We start from the raw sequence: 14,834 nt of genomic DNA on the forward strand, positions 1-14,834 counted from the left end.
AATATTTCTTACCTCTCCAAGAGATGTAAAATGAGTTTCCTCAGTTGGATATCTAAACGGAATGCTGAACCTGGAAGATTAAAGTTTGAATTAAGGGAATTTTTCTATTGCTAGTTTGGAGACTGAACAGTATTTTAAGTGAAGGTGAAATCAGAAATTCAATAAAAGAAAAGATAAAAGTTCAAATTTAACAGCACTTTGAGATAATGAGCAACATTTGCACTAATCCCTTCTCAGAACTGGCCTATAGTTGAGTCCACTTGAATTCCAGCTCAAATACTATCACATTGTATCTAACCATTTTATTTAGTGAGTGCAAACAATAAACTCGGCAAATGAGGCGGCTACGGTAATCCGACCACAACTTAGTTAGTAGAGGGGACGCTCCTTGGTCATGGTCAACAATGTTTGTCTCTTTCCACAATGTAAAATGGTCATCAACAGTTAATAGTGCATCAAAATACATCAACAATCCACAAATTGTTATTTTCTCAATTTCATCAAAACCATCATTTCCCACTTGCCCACTACCTGTATTTCTAACTTTCTTCACGAGCACTGACTTACTTAAATCTTGATGTGGAGGTGCCAGTGTTGGACTGGGCTGAAGTTTAAAAAAAATATCAACACCAGGTAATAGTCCAATTGATTTATCTGAAAGTACAAGTTTTCAGAGTGCTGCTCCTTCATCAGGTAGCTAGTGGGGCAGGAACATAGGACAGAGAATTTACCATAAAAGATCAAAGTGTCAAACAACTGATGCAATGTATTGAACAAACCTAGACTGCTGTTAAGTCCCCATTCTAAGTGGTTAAAGACTAAACAGCAGTCTAGGTTTGTTCAATACATTGCGTCAGTTGTCAGACACTTTGATCTTTTATTGTAAATTCTCTGTCCTGTGATCCTGCCCCACCAGCTACCTGACGAAGCTGCAGCACTCTGAAAGCTTGTACTTCCAAATAAATCTGTTGGACTATAGCCTGGCAATACTTTATGTTGGTCTTCACTCTACATCATATTGTATTTAGGCAAATGTTTCTTTTTCCAGTAAGGGTCAGAGAGGCAAACCACCACCCACCCCCCACCCATCACTTCTCAATCAAGTTAATCAACTGCACTCCATACAGATTTGCATTATTTAAAACAATTTAAAACCCATCTTCAGCAAGAATCTCCTCTTCAACCTTCATTCCCACTTCAAAAGAAAATGGGTTCTCCAGCTGCCAAGGTTTAAAGCCATTAAGGCTCACATGATATACAAGTACTTTCTTGCGTGGAGGCTTCTTGTGGCATAGTGGTAACATCCCTACCCCTGGATGGGGAGGACAAGGTTCAAGTCCCAACTGTTCCAGATGTGTATAATAAAATTTCTGAACAGCTTGATTAGAAAATAGGTTACATGAAAAGAAACCTTCCTGTGTCAGCTGTTGCTTGCCACTGAACTGCCTCACACACCTTTATCTGACCTATTCCTTTTCACTTTTCATCAACAGTATCTGAGAAATTGACCACCTCAGTTTCACCATGCCAAGCAGAAATCTCACTAGCCACACAGAAAATATCCAAAACTAAACAAGGCAACACAGCATAACTTTCAGATACCAATACATTCCACTTATACAACTTGTACAAGAATGAAATGCAAAGCTCAATTTGCCACATACAGATGACAACTGATTGTTTGTTTGCCCCGTATCTGTCCGCTCCAATTTCTCTCAAGTTGGCTCGGTCATCAAAAGGCTTTTTATTTTAGGGAGATATTAGTGACAATTAGAGTGTGTTTGATTCTAATTGCGTATCAATCTCCCAGTGGATTAGGAATATGTAACATATGTAGTATATAGAATTACTCAGTCCTTAAGAGGATTAATGTTGCATGGAGTTAACGTTTCACTTTGTTCTCGAGTTTGAGAGCAATGAGGCACATACTGCAATTTACAGGATTCATTTTTAACTAAGTTGTAATGTTTATTATCAGTGTGTTTAATTTATACATTAAAAACATTAGCAGGCTTACTTCATCTTAAATTTCAGATAGTGGGATTCAGTATTCAAAAGTGTAGAACAAAGCTATGTGGTAATTGATTTACAGATAATAAAATAAGGTCTCAAACTAGAAATGAGGAAAATCTGTGTCTGGAGATCTTTGGAATTCAGTACATCTCCAGACAGCGGAGATTGAGTCATTGGAATAATCCAAAACTGAATTAATTAGATTTTAGATCTGAAAGTAAATCTAAGGTTATGGGCATAGGTAGGAGTGCATTTATGGCCACAGTCAATTCAGACATTACCTTACTGAACAGCTGAGCATCTGCGAGGCACCAAATTACCTGCCTTCTACTCCTTTCTCATGTTCTACCTACATGCTGTATTCACCATAACTATCATCTTCGTAGACAAAAAAAACTGAATTATGCACACCAGAAGGACTGAATGCTTTGCAGAAAGAAAAGATGTTGGGAAATGTTCACAAGATATACAACACAAAATTGAAACTGCTGAGAAACTAGATTTTATAAATAATAAAGGTTGCTCCCTTTTAAAAAAGTATCCTCTGAAAACAAAATAAGCAGCACAAATCAACACTAAAAGTGAAAGCAGCTAAACAATTATTAGTTGTGCTTCACATAAAATGTATAGACTACATATCATTGAACAGCAAAATAAATTTTCAAATTCTACAGGGGGCCCCATATCCACAGAATTGTTTTCCATGGTTTCCCATGGCTGGAACGTATTATAGTGAATGTTCTGGAGCCAGGGACCAGGAGGCCGCCAGGAAGATGTGTTTCCCATTTAATTTGATGAGTTCGCTCATATCCACAGTTTTGGGCTTACGTGGTTAGGACCTGAAAAATATCCCCCGTGGGTATGGGAATGGTGGTGGTGGCGAAGGCGAACTATTGTACATTAAACGTTATTCGAGACAAAGCTATAAGCAATAAAATATGCAAACTGTGTAACTTTTTTTGATTCAAGAATACAGCATGTTTGAATTAATAGTTCAGAGTACTACAGACCATACCTTCCAGAACATTGCAACTTTGATGTGCTTAGGTCGTTAAAACTTCTTGTAAGGCTTTCTATACCACTATCACCTTTTTTTGAACTTCTTGCACATGACTCTTCAAGCCCTATTCAAAATGGAAAAAAATGTGAAGATTTAGGCTTCAAATTGCATAAAGGATTATTCCAGTCTACGTAACAAATTAAACATTTCCCAGCTACAGGCTTCCCACAGAGTTCTACTGGGGATTTATCCACCTTTATGCATATCAAGACACCCAGCACCTCCTCCACTGTAATGTGGACATTTTTCAAGATGTCACCATCTATTTCCCTACATTCTATATCTTCCATGTCCTTTGCCACAGTAAATAATGATGCAAAATACTAGCTTAGTATCTCTCCCATTTTCTGTGTCTCCACACAAAGGCCACCTTCCTGATCTTTGAGGGGCCCTATTCTCTTCCTAGTTACCCTTTTGTCCTTAATGCATTTTGTAAAATCCCTTTGGATTCTCCTTAATTCTATTCGCCAAAGCTATGTCATGTCCCCTTTTTGCCCTCCTGATTTCTCTGAAGTATACTCCTACTGCTTTTATACTCTAAGGATTCACTCGATCTATCCTGTCTGTACCTGACATATACTTCCTTCTTTTTCTTAGCCAAACCCTCAATTTCCTTAGTCATCCAGCATTCCCTATACCTACCAGCTTTTCCTTTCATCCTAACAGGAATATACTAACTCTGGATTCTCGTCTAAATGATGGAATGAAAACAGTGGCAGTCAGCTGAATAGTTTAGGATGGAATAGTTTAGGTAGTGTTCTAGAATCTGGGACCCCAATTTCTGAAGGCTGCCACCATAGCAATATTCAAGGAAGGTACGGACTGGGGAGCCAAGGGTTAAAAGAGCATATTGGAACATAGAATTGAACGAGGCCAAACCTGGGGCAGGAGTATAAAATTTCTAGGAAGACACATGTACCAACTGTGGACAGAATAAAAATCGGATGCTCCAGAGGCCAGAATTAGAGGAACAATGAATTCACAATATTCTGAGCTACAGAGTAAAACTAGGAACAGACAAGGAGGATACCATGAGGGATTAGAAAAACAAACAAATTGCATCTTAACACAAGACAGACAAACAAGCACAAAAAACCCCAAAATGCTAGAAATTCAAGCATTAATTTTAAAATCAGGAGCGTTTTGCCTTTAATGTTAGAAGCAAACTACAGGGATTGCCCAAAGTGCAATTTATATATTTTCTGAACCCACCTGGAAGTGTAGCAAAGTGTGTATAAAATATACTACTTTTGTAAGCTTCTTCTGAAGATGGTTCAAAAGACAATGGCGGCATATTTGGGAGAAGATCAAGGACCTATGAAAAAAATGAAAATATCTCCATTAAGTGAACAACAGTCAATTAAAGATTAAGTAAATGGCAAGTAAATTGCCTTCAATTATGATTTAATATTTGCCTTGGTAAAAAGTCCTAATTCATTCCATTCCAAGTTAATATGATATGGGAAAATAACACGGTTTTTGAGGAGGAGTATTTGACCTCGAGCAGTTGGAACAAAAATAATTGTATCATTTCTAGAACTGTCAAAAATCACAGTTAAGCTCATCCTTGGAATTCCGCAATTTTCTGAACTTTGCACTGCATCAGATACCAAAGGCAGCCATTTGCCTGAACATGTATGCACTGAATCTGTGTAAGTATCCATCACATCACCTATTCCCCCACAGCTCTAAAATCTTTCCTCTTCAAATAAGTGTCCAACTACATCCTGTATTTCTCAATATCCATTGCTAGAACAGCTTTTGAGCAAAAAAAAAACCACAATATGGTAAATTTTCCGATGGACAGATGATTATTCCATCTTGGATAGCAGATGCACATGGGGACTACACAGAATTCCCAATGTAGCATATTCTGAAATAATTGCCCCAGCGATTGAATTTTCTCCAGGGCAATTTCTCTATGCCAAAACAGTTTAAAAATCTTTGTTTAAATCTGAGATTTCCAATCAAATTAAGCAAAAATTATGATTCAGGAAAAATTGGGCGATTAAATATGTGGTCTATCTCCTGAAATAACTATTAAACTGACTCCTTCCTGCACAGACCCAAAACTACACTTATAAAATCCATGACACTCCACCTTCTAGCATCCAAATGCCCTTCCCACCACAATAGACCATGAACTCCAACACACCCCAACCCCAGGTTCAACCCAATAGACCAGAGCTAAACTACCCACACTATACTCATAAACCCAACCTGTCCTTTCCATCACTGGACACAACTCATTCCCATTCCACCCACCAGATCCAAACCAACTGCACTGTTGCCACCTCTTCACATTCCAACCCAAGCATGCTTACTTCATGTCCCTAACTACACCTTCCTCCACCATGCCCAAACCAACCTATCCTGGGACTCAAACACCCTGACCCCAGCAGGACCAGATCAAACAGAATCGATCAGACCATGCCCCCAAACCCTTCATTACAATGCAGAGGTTGAACTCCTCTGCTAAGAAAAACCAAACATCCATAAAAAGGTCACCTCGCCATATGCTAAAAATGTAAGAGAAAGAGGGCCCCTAATTTCCAGAATTTAACAAGAAAAATAATTTTCTTAACTCTAACAGTGAACACTAAACAAACTAACTATTAACAAAGCAAACACTTGCCTCTAACCAAGCACTATCCCTTAATTGAACACCATTCTATTAATGTTTTTCCAATAACACAATTATTAAACATCACGTTAAGCTAATCTCAAATCCTCACGGTCTCTTATGCTGTCTTCTCCCTGGGCCTTTTCTTTTTACTGCGAGTATTTTTTACAGGAAAAGGGTATCTTTTGATAGATAGTGCTTTCTGAAATTTCTATGAGTGCTAGATGCTTATTGGATGGTCTCAGCTCTTCGGCAGTTGCTCTGACCAATTTTCAAGGTGCCTAAATTTTTTTTTATACCCCAACATCTTTCCGTCTCATTTGGTCTAAATGTTATCAATACAATAAATTCAAACTCAATTAAGTCTTAGTATCGTAAGCATAATTGAAATTAATTGGTTAGATTTGAATGGTTGTTAAAATAGCACCAAAACTCAGCTATCTATTTAATACCCATTTGCTATACGTATCTATTCTGGAACAGTACATCTCTTAGCTATTCTGTTCTGGCATGTGTGGCCGTACTTTAAATTTAGTTTAAAATTCAGAAAACAGTTCCTATCTTAAAGGGAGCATACATTCTTTCAACTTCGTAACACCTTGCCCAGATTCAGACTGGATTTGACCGAAATTAATCCCCGAACCTTCTAAACCTCCTTGGGCCTGACCAGACCCCTGAACACCCCTCCCTCCACTATCCATGAATTCCTCTTAACCCCAACTTCAACTTCTAATTCTAATTCAGATATGACCCAACCACCCCACTGCTGGGCCTAACTATCCCACTGACCCATTCCTGAAGAAGGGCTCATGCCCGAAACGTCGATTCTCCTGCTCCTTGGATGCTGACTGACCTGCTGCGCTTTTCCAGCAACACATTTTCAGCTCTGATCTCCAACATCTGCAGTCCTCACTTTCTCCTAACCATTCCTCTGCTGGATCCAAACCTCTCCAGACTCAACTCATTCCCCAAATCTTGCCAGACCCAAATTTCTCTAGTCCACAATACTCTACCCTGAAAATACTATCAGTTACTTACCCCCTCTTACTAACCGGTACTTTAACTCCTCCCACCTAGCATCTTAATTAGCTTTACACGACTGATTTGGCTCAACATCGCACATTATTTGGTTACCCTTTGATAACAATAGTGCAGAATACAGCAGCAGATTGCTGCGAAAGGGCTCATGGTTTGTCTTCCTGAGTCTGCGCTACTAATGTACAGTCAGAATAGACATATGACTCCATGTTTGGGGGAGCATTAAGCAGAATCTCAATGTGGCGCTCTCTTCATTCACCACTTCCTGGGAAATCTGCTCAACCCATTAACAAATGTCCCGCATCAACCTCTCCCAACAAAAAACTTTAAACACTATATGGGGGGGGGGGGGGGGGGGGTGGAATATACTGCAATATCCCTTTTCATACAAATTTTATTGAGGTTAATATATTCAAGGCTTCTGATCTTCCTTACATCAAAACTCTACATTTTCTTCTGACACACATTATATATTTAGATTCAATTACCGACAATATATTTGTGGCGAAAAATTCAACAACGTCCTGGCAATTGAAAAAAAAATACAAAGTATTCAAATCTTACTACTCACAGGATATTTTCTCCTCACTGGGGAATAACCAGTTCTATTGGAGTACTGTTCCCATTTCTTATCCCATGCAGTATCCATTTTAACTATCGAAGCTTGTACTGATGGCAAAATTTCTTGTGTTATCTTCTGGCTGAGAATAGAGGTTTCAAAAATTCAGCAGCTAAACATCAATAAAATAAAATGATCTTTCATATACTTATTATTTTACAAATGCTTACTGTTAACAGTGATTTGAATGCATCCTTAGATCACAAATTAGCTATACAAAAAAGTTATGACTAACTGAACACCAAAAAAATTTCACACTGTTATAGTCTCAAAGCACGATGAATAATTGTGATTAGTTATGTTTGATGGATTTTACTTGCACAAGTAAAACTGCAAATAGTCAAACGAAAACTCTCCTTGGTTTCAAAGACATCATATTTTCATTTGAAGCAATTATATTCATGATCCAAAGAAATTATAAATGAAAGATCACTAAGCCTGGAGAAGTTTGCCCATGAACATTTCCACATTTTCCTGTACAAGACTTTTGGTCGTTTACTCTTGAAAGTTACTAAAAATGTATCAGACCATTATTTCAATCTAAAGAAATAGATCAAAATTTAATAGATGCAATTATGTCAAGTCTTAGCTCCCAAACTGAAATAAAAAGTAAGTCCAGTAATTACATATCTATTTACAAAAAAAAATCCATAGTGTGCAACTGACAAAAAAAGGAGACCAACAAGTACAACTCAATGAAGCAGCTTCAACATAATGCTTCAAAACACCCAAAATAACAGACCTTAAACTATTACACCACCACATTCATGAAACAAATATATTGTTCATGTAAAACCAGTAAATCAATCAAGTTTTTATTCAAAACATTAGATTCTCAAATGCACACTGCGAATTACATGGAAATCTGGTATAACAACATTGAAAATATTGGAAGAACTAAGCAGACCAGGTAGTAAGAGAAGAAAGAAACAGAATTAATATTTTGGGTCAATTATCTTTCATGTGAATGGGGAAAGGCTAGAAACGCTAATGCAATTTAACCAATTGATAGAGGAATGAAAAGATGGAAAAGAGACAAGACAGGGTGGAAGATTACATCACAAGAGTTAGTGATAAAGAACCAAATTGGATGGCAATGGAATAAGCAAAGAAACAAAAAAAATGTTACCATATTGCTGGAAATGCCCAATTTCCAGCACAATATATTTTTTATACAAAATAAGCAGACTGTCCACAGGAGATGTGAATTGCAGAATGAAGATAAGCCAGTGTTCAAAAAAATAAAAACTAATTTTTCTCAAGGGAAAAACTATTAGCAAAATTAAAAGAAAGTATGATTATTGGCAGAGATTGTGATCTGAATTTGTTAAATTCAATGCTGGGTTTGGAAATCTGTACAGTACTACAATAAAATAGCCAACCTCCGCTCAAGATTAACTGGTGCTTCTTTGGAACACTGCAGGAAGCAGAGATCGAAGAAAAATAAGAGACGAATTAAAAGTCACAGCTGACCAGCAGCTCTGAAATAATGGACTGAACCAGAGATATTCCACATGTGGTCACCCAATCTATATTTCATCACCTATGTTGACTAGGTCACATGAACAGACATTAGTGTATACTTAGGTTTCATTTCAAAGAGATATTTGGGCTGTAAGGAATGGGGAAATTTTAAAAAAAACAAGATGTTACATTTCCTGCAAATAAAGAGGGAAAGATGTTGAAGGCAGTTGGGAAACAATGCAGGGATGTGAAAGGGCTTGTTCCCTCCTCAAAAAAAAATGGGAGGATGAGTCTGAAGTTGGTGAAAATGGCAGAGAATGATCTCTTGAATGCAGTTTCTGACAGTGAAAGAGGAGGATAAGGGGAAGCCTGAAGCAGCCTTGTGGGAATATTTTTGATTCGGCACAGCCATTTTGTCACATTCTAAAAGCCTGGAAACCATTTGATTCTCATTTTGTGCCTGCTTGCTAAAGCCTGTGTTTTCCCATGCTCAGCAGAAGTGGTTGGCCTTGCAGCTGTATTAATACCTGACAAATTATTTCCTTGCATGGGAATATTCTTCTCTTTGCAAGGACCCATTGTATACTAACACTTGCTTATCAACTACTAACTAACACTGTCCAGATACTACGTGACTGAAGCTAGTGACTGGATAGGGTGCCCAGTTTGCTCATTACCCTGCAATCAACAGTTTGTTAATTGTTAAATGATTATAATCTATATAATTACACAACTCTCTGTGGCTCAGAGTGACATGTGACCATTGGATCAACTGGTCTCTCCCTCTGAGCTCACAAATAAACACAGTCAATAACTCAAGGTTTGCGTGGTGCAATTACTTATATAAATTGGACGGCTATGAGTGAGTCACCCACTACATAAACTTATTTCCATCCCCAACATGCCTATTTATTTTTCCTCACCATTTGTGGCCTTTAACTGGAAAGTATGAGATTTTGCAGTTAGTATACCAATTGCCTGTGCCTCCTGCAATAAATTAAAAAGAACATGCTGAAGGAGATCGAAGTATAGAAATTCCTTGTAATCTGAAACAGCTCAGTTATCACCGGATTGGGAGAACTGTTTTTTCAGATTCTTTTGCATTTATCCATGACACTAATCATTTTGGCCCAAGAACGCAGAGGGTAGTTTAGTAAGTGGCAACAGTTAATCTGTCAACAGCTTACAGTATAGCTTACCTGTGGTTAGAGTCCATTATTTATTAATAGATATTATTATTAAGCACAGATCTGGTCTGTGTTTTTGTTAGCCTGTGTCTGATATACAATCCACCATTTTGCATATTTTGATTCTTTTTTAAACTTGTGATTATTCTGGGAATAGTAGGGCTTGATTTTCAGCATGCCACAATACTGAAGCATTGTTGTAAGGCCTACAGCAACTCCTTTCATTTGGGGGAGGTGAGCAAAATTAAAGGAGGAGAAGCTACTCGAAGTAAATACAAGCTCAACTAAGTAGAGGAGGATATGGTAGATGGAGACTGCTTAGGCCTTCATCTGAAGAGGAGCAGAACATGCTCAAGTCACCCTGGTGAGGAACAGATATGCGATTTTCAAACTTTTAAATACACATTGGTTTTAATAATTTTTGACAGAGCGCATGAGTATGTAGCTGGAGACTTTTGAAACGAACTATGAGTAGGGAATAGAACTTGAGTGGTTCCATTTCAACAATGAACACAAGAAAATAATTAGGATGAGAAACTTAAAACTAAACACTCGTGAATTAACTGTGTTTTAATTAAACTTCAGCTTTCTCGGACATTAGGATTTTAATTAGTGTTCGGCTCAATCAGCCATTCTACTGCATCCAAACGTTAACAGCGAAACTGAAATAAAAGGTAAGTGTTGTCACTGATAATTTTTCAACTAATTATTGTTTATAGCTTTGCATCCTTTTAGGCTTAAAATTAAATGATTAAAATACAATCATATAATTCTACATTGTCTGAACTGCCCTTAGGTTGTTGCTCAGGTTTAATAAGTGCTGGTTTTTTGTTTCTAAACGCAATTCCATGAATACCATACACATGTTTTAACATAAACCATTAGTCCTTAAACAAGGTTTGTAAAGGTTTGTAGCTCAGGTTGAGATTTAGGGTGTAGGTTTGCTCGCTGAGCTGTAGGTTTAATATCCAGACGTTTCATTACCTGGCTAGGTAACATCATCAGTGGCTACCTCCAAGTGGAGCAAAGCTGTTGTCTCCTGCTTTCTATTTATATCTTTTTCCTGGATGGGGTTCCTAGGGTTTGTGGTGATGTCATTTCCTGTTTGTTTTCAGAGGGGTTGATAGATCTAAATGCCATCTATGTACTTGTTTAGGGTGTTGTTGTTGGAGTGCCAGGCCTCTAGGAATTCTCTGGCATGCCTTTGCTTAGCCTGTCCCAGATAGATGTGTTGTCCCAGTCAAAATGGTGGCTTTTTCATCCGTGTGTAGGGCTACGAGGCTACGGGCAAGCTTACACCCTAAACCCCTAACCACCTTACCATACATCAAAGAAGTTTCAGAAATGACAGCCAGACTACTAAGACCCCTCTGAATCCTAGTAGCACACAAACCAACAACACTCTCAAACAAAAACTAACAAACTTAAAAGACCCAGTATAACCCATGGACAAAACCAACGTCATCTACAAAATTTCATGCAAGGACTGCCACAAACACTACATAGGACAAAAAGGGAGAGAGTTAACCATCAGGATACACGAACACCAGCTAGGTACAAAAAGACACGATCCTCTCTCCCTCGTAGCCCTACACACGGATGAAAAAAGCCACCATTTCGACTGGGACAACACTTCTATCTTGGGACAGGCTAAGCAAAGGTATGCCAGAGAATTCCTAGAGGCCTGGCACTCCAACCACAACGCCATAAACAAACACATAGATCTAGATGCCATCTATCAACACCTCAGAAAACGAACAAGAAATGACATCACCACAAACCCCAGGAACCCCATCCAGGAGAAAGATATAAATAGAAAACAGGAGACAACAGCTTGGCTTCACTTGGAGGTCGCCACTGATGTAACCTAGCTAGGTAATGAAACGTCTGGATATCAAACCTACAGCTCAGCGAGCAAACCTACACCCTAAAGTCTTTAAACACATTTGTCAAATTGCAAAAGTTAGGTTTAATAACTAACAAGTCACATTTAGCAGATTTTAATAGAGCACAATAAGAATGTTACTCACTAAGTAGCACCAGGTCACATTTCTCCAACAACTAGACTGAAAAAGTAATGCACCCCTAATTGGTTAAGCCGTGCAATTACCTTTTCTCCTTCATTGCAATGAGTTCTGTTTTCAGGAACTCTGCAGATTTTTCCAAGGTAAGATGATGTTGTTTGAGTTCTGCTGGGCCCACTTGGTTACGCTGATCTTCATGAAGATTGAGACATGAATTGCATAGCTGGATTATTGCTGCAAGATTCAGTTTACCAGCTTTGTATAAGTCACCAATCTGTAAATAAGCATTGTGTTATAAAATTATTTTTCTACTTCCATTAATGTCACTATGCTTTCACACATTACGTGCGCTTAGAATTCAAGTTTTTAAAGCCTGTCATTGCATTCCCATCCACTTTAGTCCATACCCATCTAACATTCTTAAATTCTTTAGCACTGACTAGACTTATCTACATATCTATTTCTTTGTTCCATCATATTGCAAGTGACACCAAAATTGGAGGTGTAGTGGATAGCAAAGAAAGTTACTTCAGTACAATGGCATCTTGTTCAGATGGGCTAATGGGCTGAGGAGTGCAGATGGAGTTTAATGTGAGGTGCGGCAGTTTGGAAAACCAATCAGAGCAGGACTTGTACACTTAATAGTAAGGGTCTGGGGAGTGCTGCTAAACAAAGATCTTGGAGTGCAGGTTCATAGCTCCTGGAAAGTAAAGTTGCAGGTAGATAGGATAGTGAAGGTGGCATTTGGTATGCTTACCTTTGTTGGTCAGAGCATGGAGTATAGGAGTTAGGCAATCACGTTGCAGCTGTATAGGACATTGGTTAGACCACTGTTGGAATATTGTGTGCAATTCTGGTCTTCTTCCCACAGGAAGGATGTTATGAAACTTGAAAGGATTCATAAAAGATTTACAAGGATGTTGTCAGGGTTGGTGGATTTGAACTATAAGGAGGGGTTGAATAGGCTGGGGCTATTTTCTCCAGAGCATCAGAGGCTGAGGGGTGACCTTATAAAGGTTTATAAAATCATGAGGCACATGAACAGTATAAATAGACAAGGTATTTTCCTCAGAGGCAGGGGGAAAGAGAGAGTGTCCATAACGAGAGGTAATAGGTTTAGGGTGACGGGGGCAAGATATAAAAAAGGGACCTAATGGGCAACTTTGTCACACTATGGAATGAGTTGTCAGAGGAATAGGTGGAGACTGGTCCAATTACAGCATTTAAAATGCATCTGGATGGGTATATAGATAGAAAGGAAGCACTTAGAGGGATATGGTGCTGGAAAATAGGACTAGATTAGGTTAGGCTATCTGGTCAGCATGGACGAGTTCGACCAAAGGGTCTGTTTCTGTGCGCTACATTTCTATGATGATATGACAAGATATACTGCTGCCAGTCCACTTCAGTTTAGTTTAAAGTTAGCAGTTTTGAATAGGTGCCTTTAGTCCAATCCCCAACAATCAAACATCCTCCCTCTTGTACCATGCTTCAAACAAACTGCATTCTATACTGTCAGCATGTGGCATTTAGGGTATTAGCGTCAGAGATGTACAGCATGGAAACAGACCCTTCAGTCCAACCCGTCCACGCCGACCAGATATCCCAACCCAATCTTATCACACCTGCCAGCACCCAGCCCATATCCCTCCAAACCCTTCCTATTCATATACCCATCCAAATGCCTCTTAAATTGTGTAATTGTACCAGCCTCCACCACTTCCTCTGGCAGCTCATTCCATACACTTACCTCCCTGTGTGATAAAGTTGCCCCTTAGGTCTCTTTTATATCTTTCCCCTCTCATCCTAAACCTATGCCCTCCAGTTCTGGACTCCCTGACCCCAAGGAAAAGACTTTGTCTATTTACCCTATCCATGCCCCTCAAGTTTGTAAACTTCTAGAAGGCCACCCCTCAGCCTCCGACGCTCCAGGGAAAACAGCCCCAGCCTGTTCAGCCTCTCCCTACCGTTCAAATCCTCCAACCATGGCAATATCCTTGTAAATCTTTTCTGAACCCTTTCAAGTTTCACACGTCTTTCCGAGAGGAAGGAGACCAGAATTGCACACAATATTCCAGTGGCCTAATCAATGTCCTGTACAGCCGTAACATGACCTCAACTCCTGTACTCAATACTCTGACCAATAAAGGAAAGCATACCAAACGCCTTCTTCACTATCCTATCTACCTGCGACTCCACTTTCAAGGAGCTATGAACCTGCACTCCAAGATCTCTTTGTTCAGCAACACTCCCTAGGACCTTACCATTAAGTGTACAAGTTCTGCTAAGATTTGCTTTCCCAAAATGCAGCACCTCATTTATCTGAATTAAACTCCATCTGCCATTTCTCAGCCCATTGGCCCATCTGGTCAAGACCCTGTTGTAATTTGAGATAACTCTCTTCGCTGTGCACTACACCTCCAATTTTGGTGTCATCTGCAAACTTACTAACTGTATCTCTTATGCTCGCATTCAAATCACTTATGTAAATGACAAAAAGTAGAGGACCTAGCACCGATCCTTGAGGCACTCCACTGGTCACAGGCCTTCAGTCTGAAAAACAACCCTCCACCACCACCCTGTCTTCTAGCTTTGAGCCAGTTCTGTATCCAAATGGCTAGTTCTCCCTGTATTCCATGGGATCTAACCTTGCTCAACAGTCTCCCATGGGGAACCTTGTCAAAAACACCTTAATGAAGTCCATATAGATCACATCTACTGCTCTGCCCCCATCAATCCTCTTTGTTACTTCTTCAAAAAAACTCAATGACGTTTGAGAGACATTATTTCCCACACACAGCCATGT

The 14,834-nt window shown here is 39.0% G+C and overlaps 1 protein-coding gene and 1 non-coding gene across 2 annotated transcripts in view; both read right to left on the bottom strand.

The window, feature by feature from the left end:
* Positions 1-14,834, bottom strand: part of haus6 (HAUS augmin-like complex, subunit 6) — a 59,490-nt gene that overhangs the window by 16,386 nt on the left and 28,270 nt on the right. The window contains exons 9-13 of the mRNA XM_072589070.1: positions 12,115-12,302; positions 7,306-7,435; positions 4,286-4,388; positions 3,029-3,137; positions 13-70 (exon numbers count right to left, since the gene is read on the bottom strand). Of these exons, the coding sequence (XP_072445171.1) occupies positions 13-70; positions 3,029-3,137; positions 4,286-4,388; positions 7,306-7,435; positions 12,115-12,302 (588 nt within the window). The remainder of the gene's footprint in view (positions 1-12; positions 71-3,028; positions 3,138-4,285; positions 4,389-7,305; positions 7,436-12,114; positions 12,303-14,834) is intronic.
* On the bottom strand, positions 1,680-1,809 carry LOC140453561 (small Cajal body-specific RNA 8). The gene has a single exon (XR_011952435.1).

Source organism: Chiloscyllium punctatum, chromosome 2 (genome assembly GCF_047496795.1).
Source record: "Chiloscyllium punctatum isolate Juve2018m chromosome 2, sChiPun1.3, whole genome shotgun sequence".
Taxonomy (NCBI): Eukaryota; Metazoa; Chordata; class Chondrichthyes; order Orectolobiformes; family Hemiscylliidae; genus Chiloscyllium; species Chiloscyllium punctatum.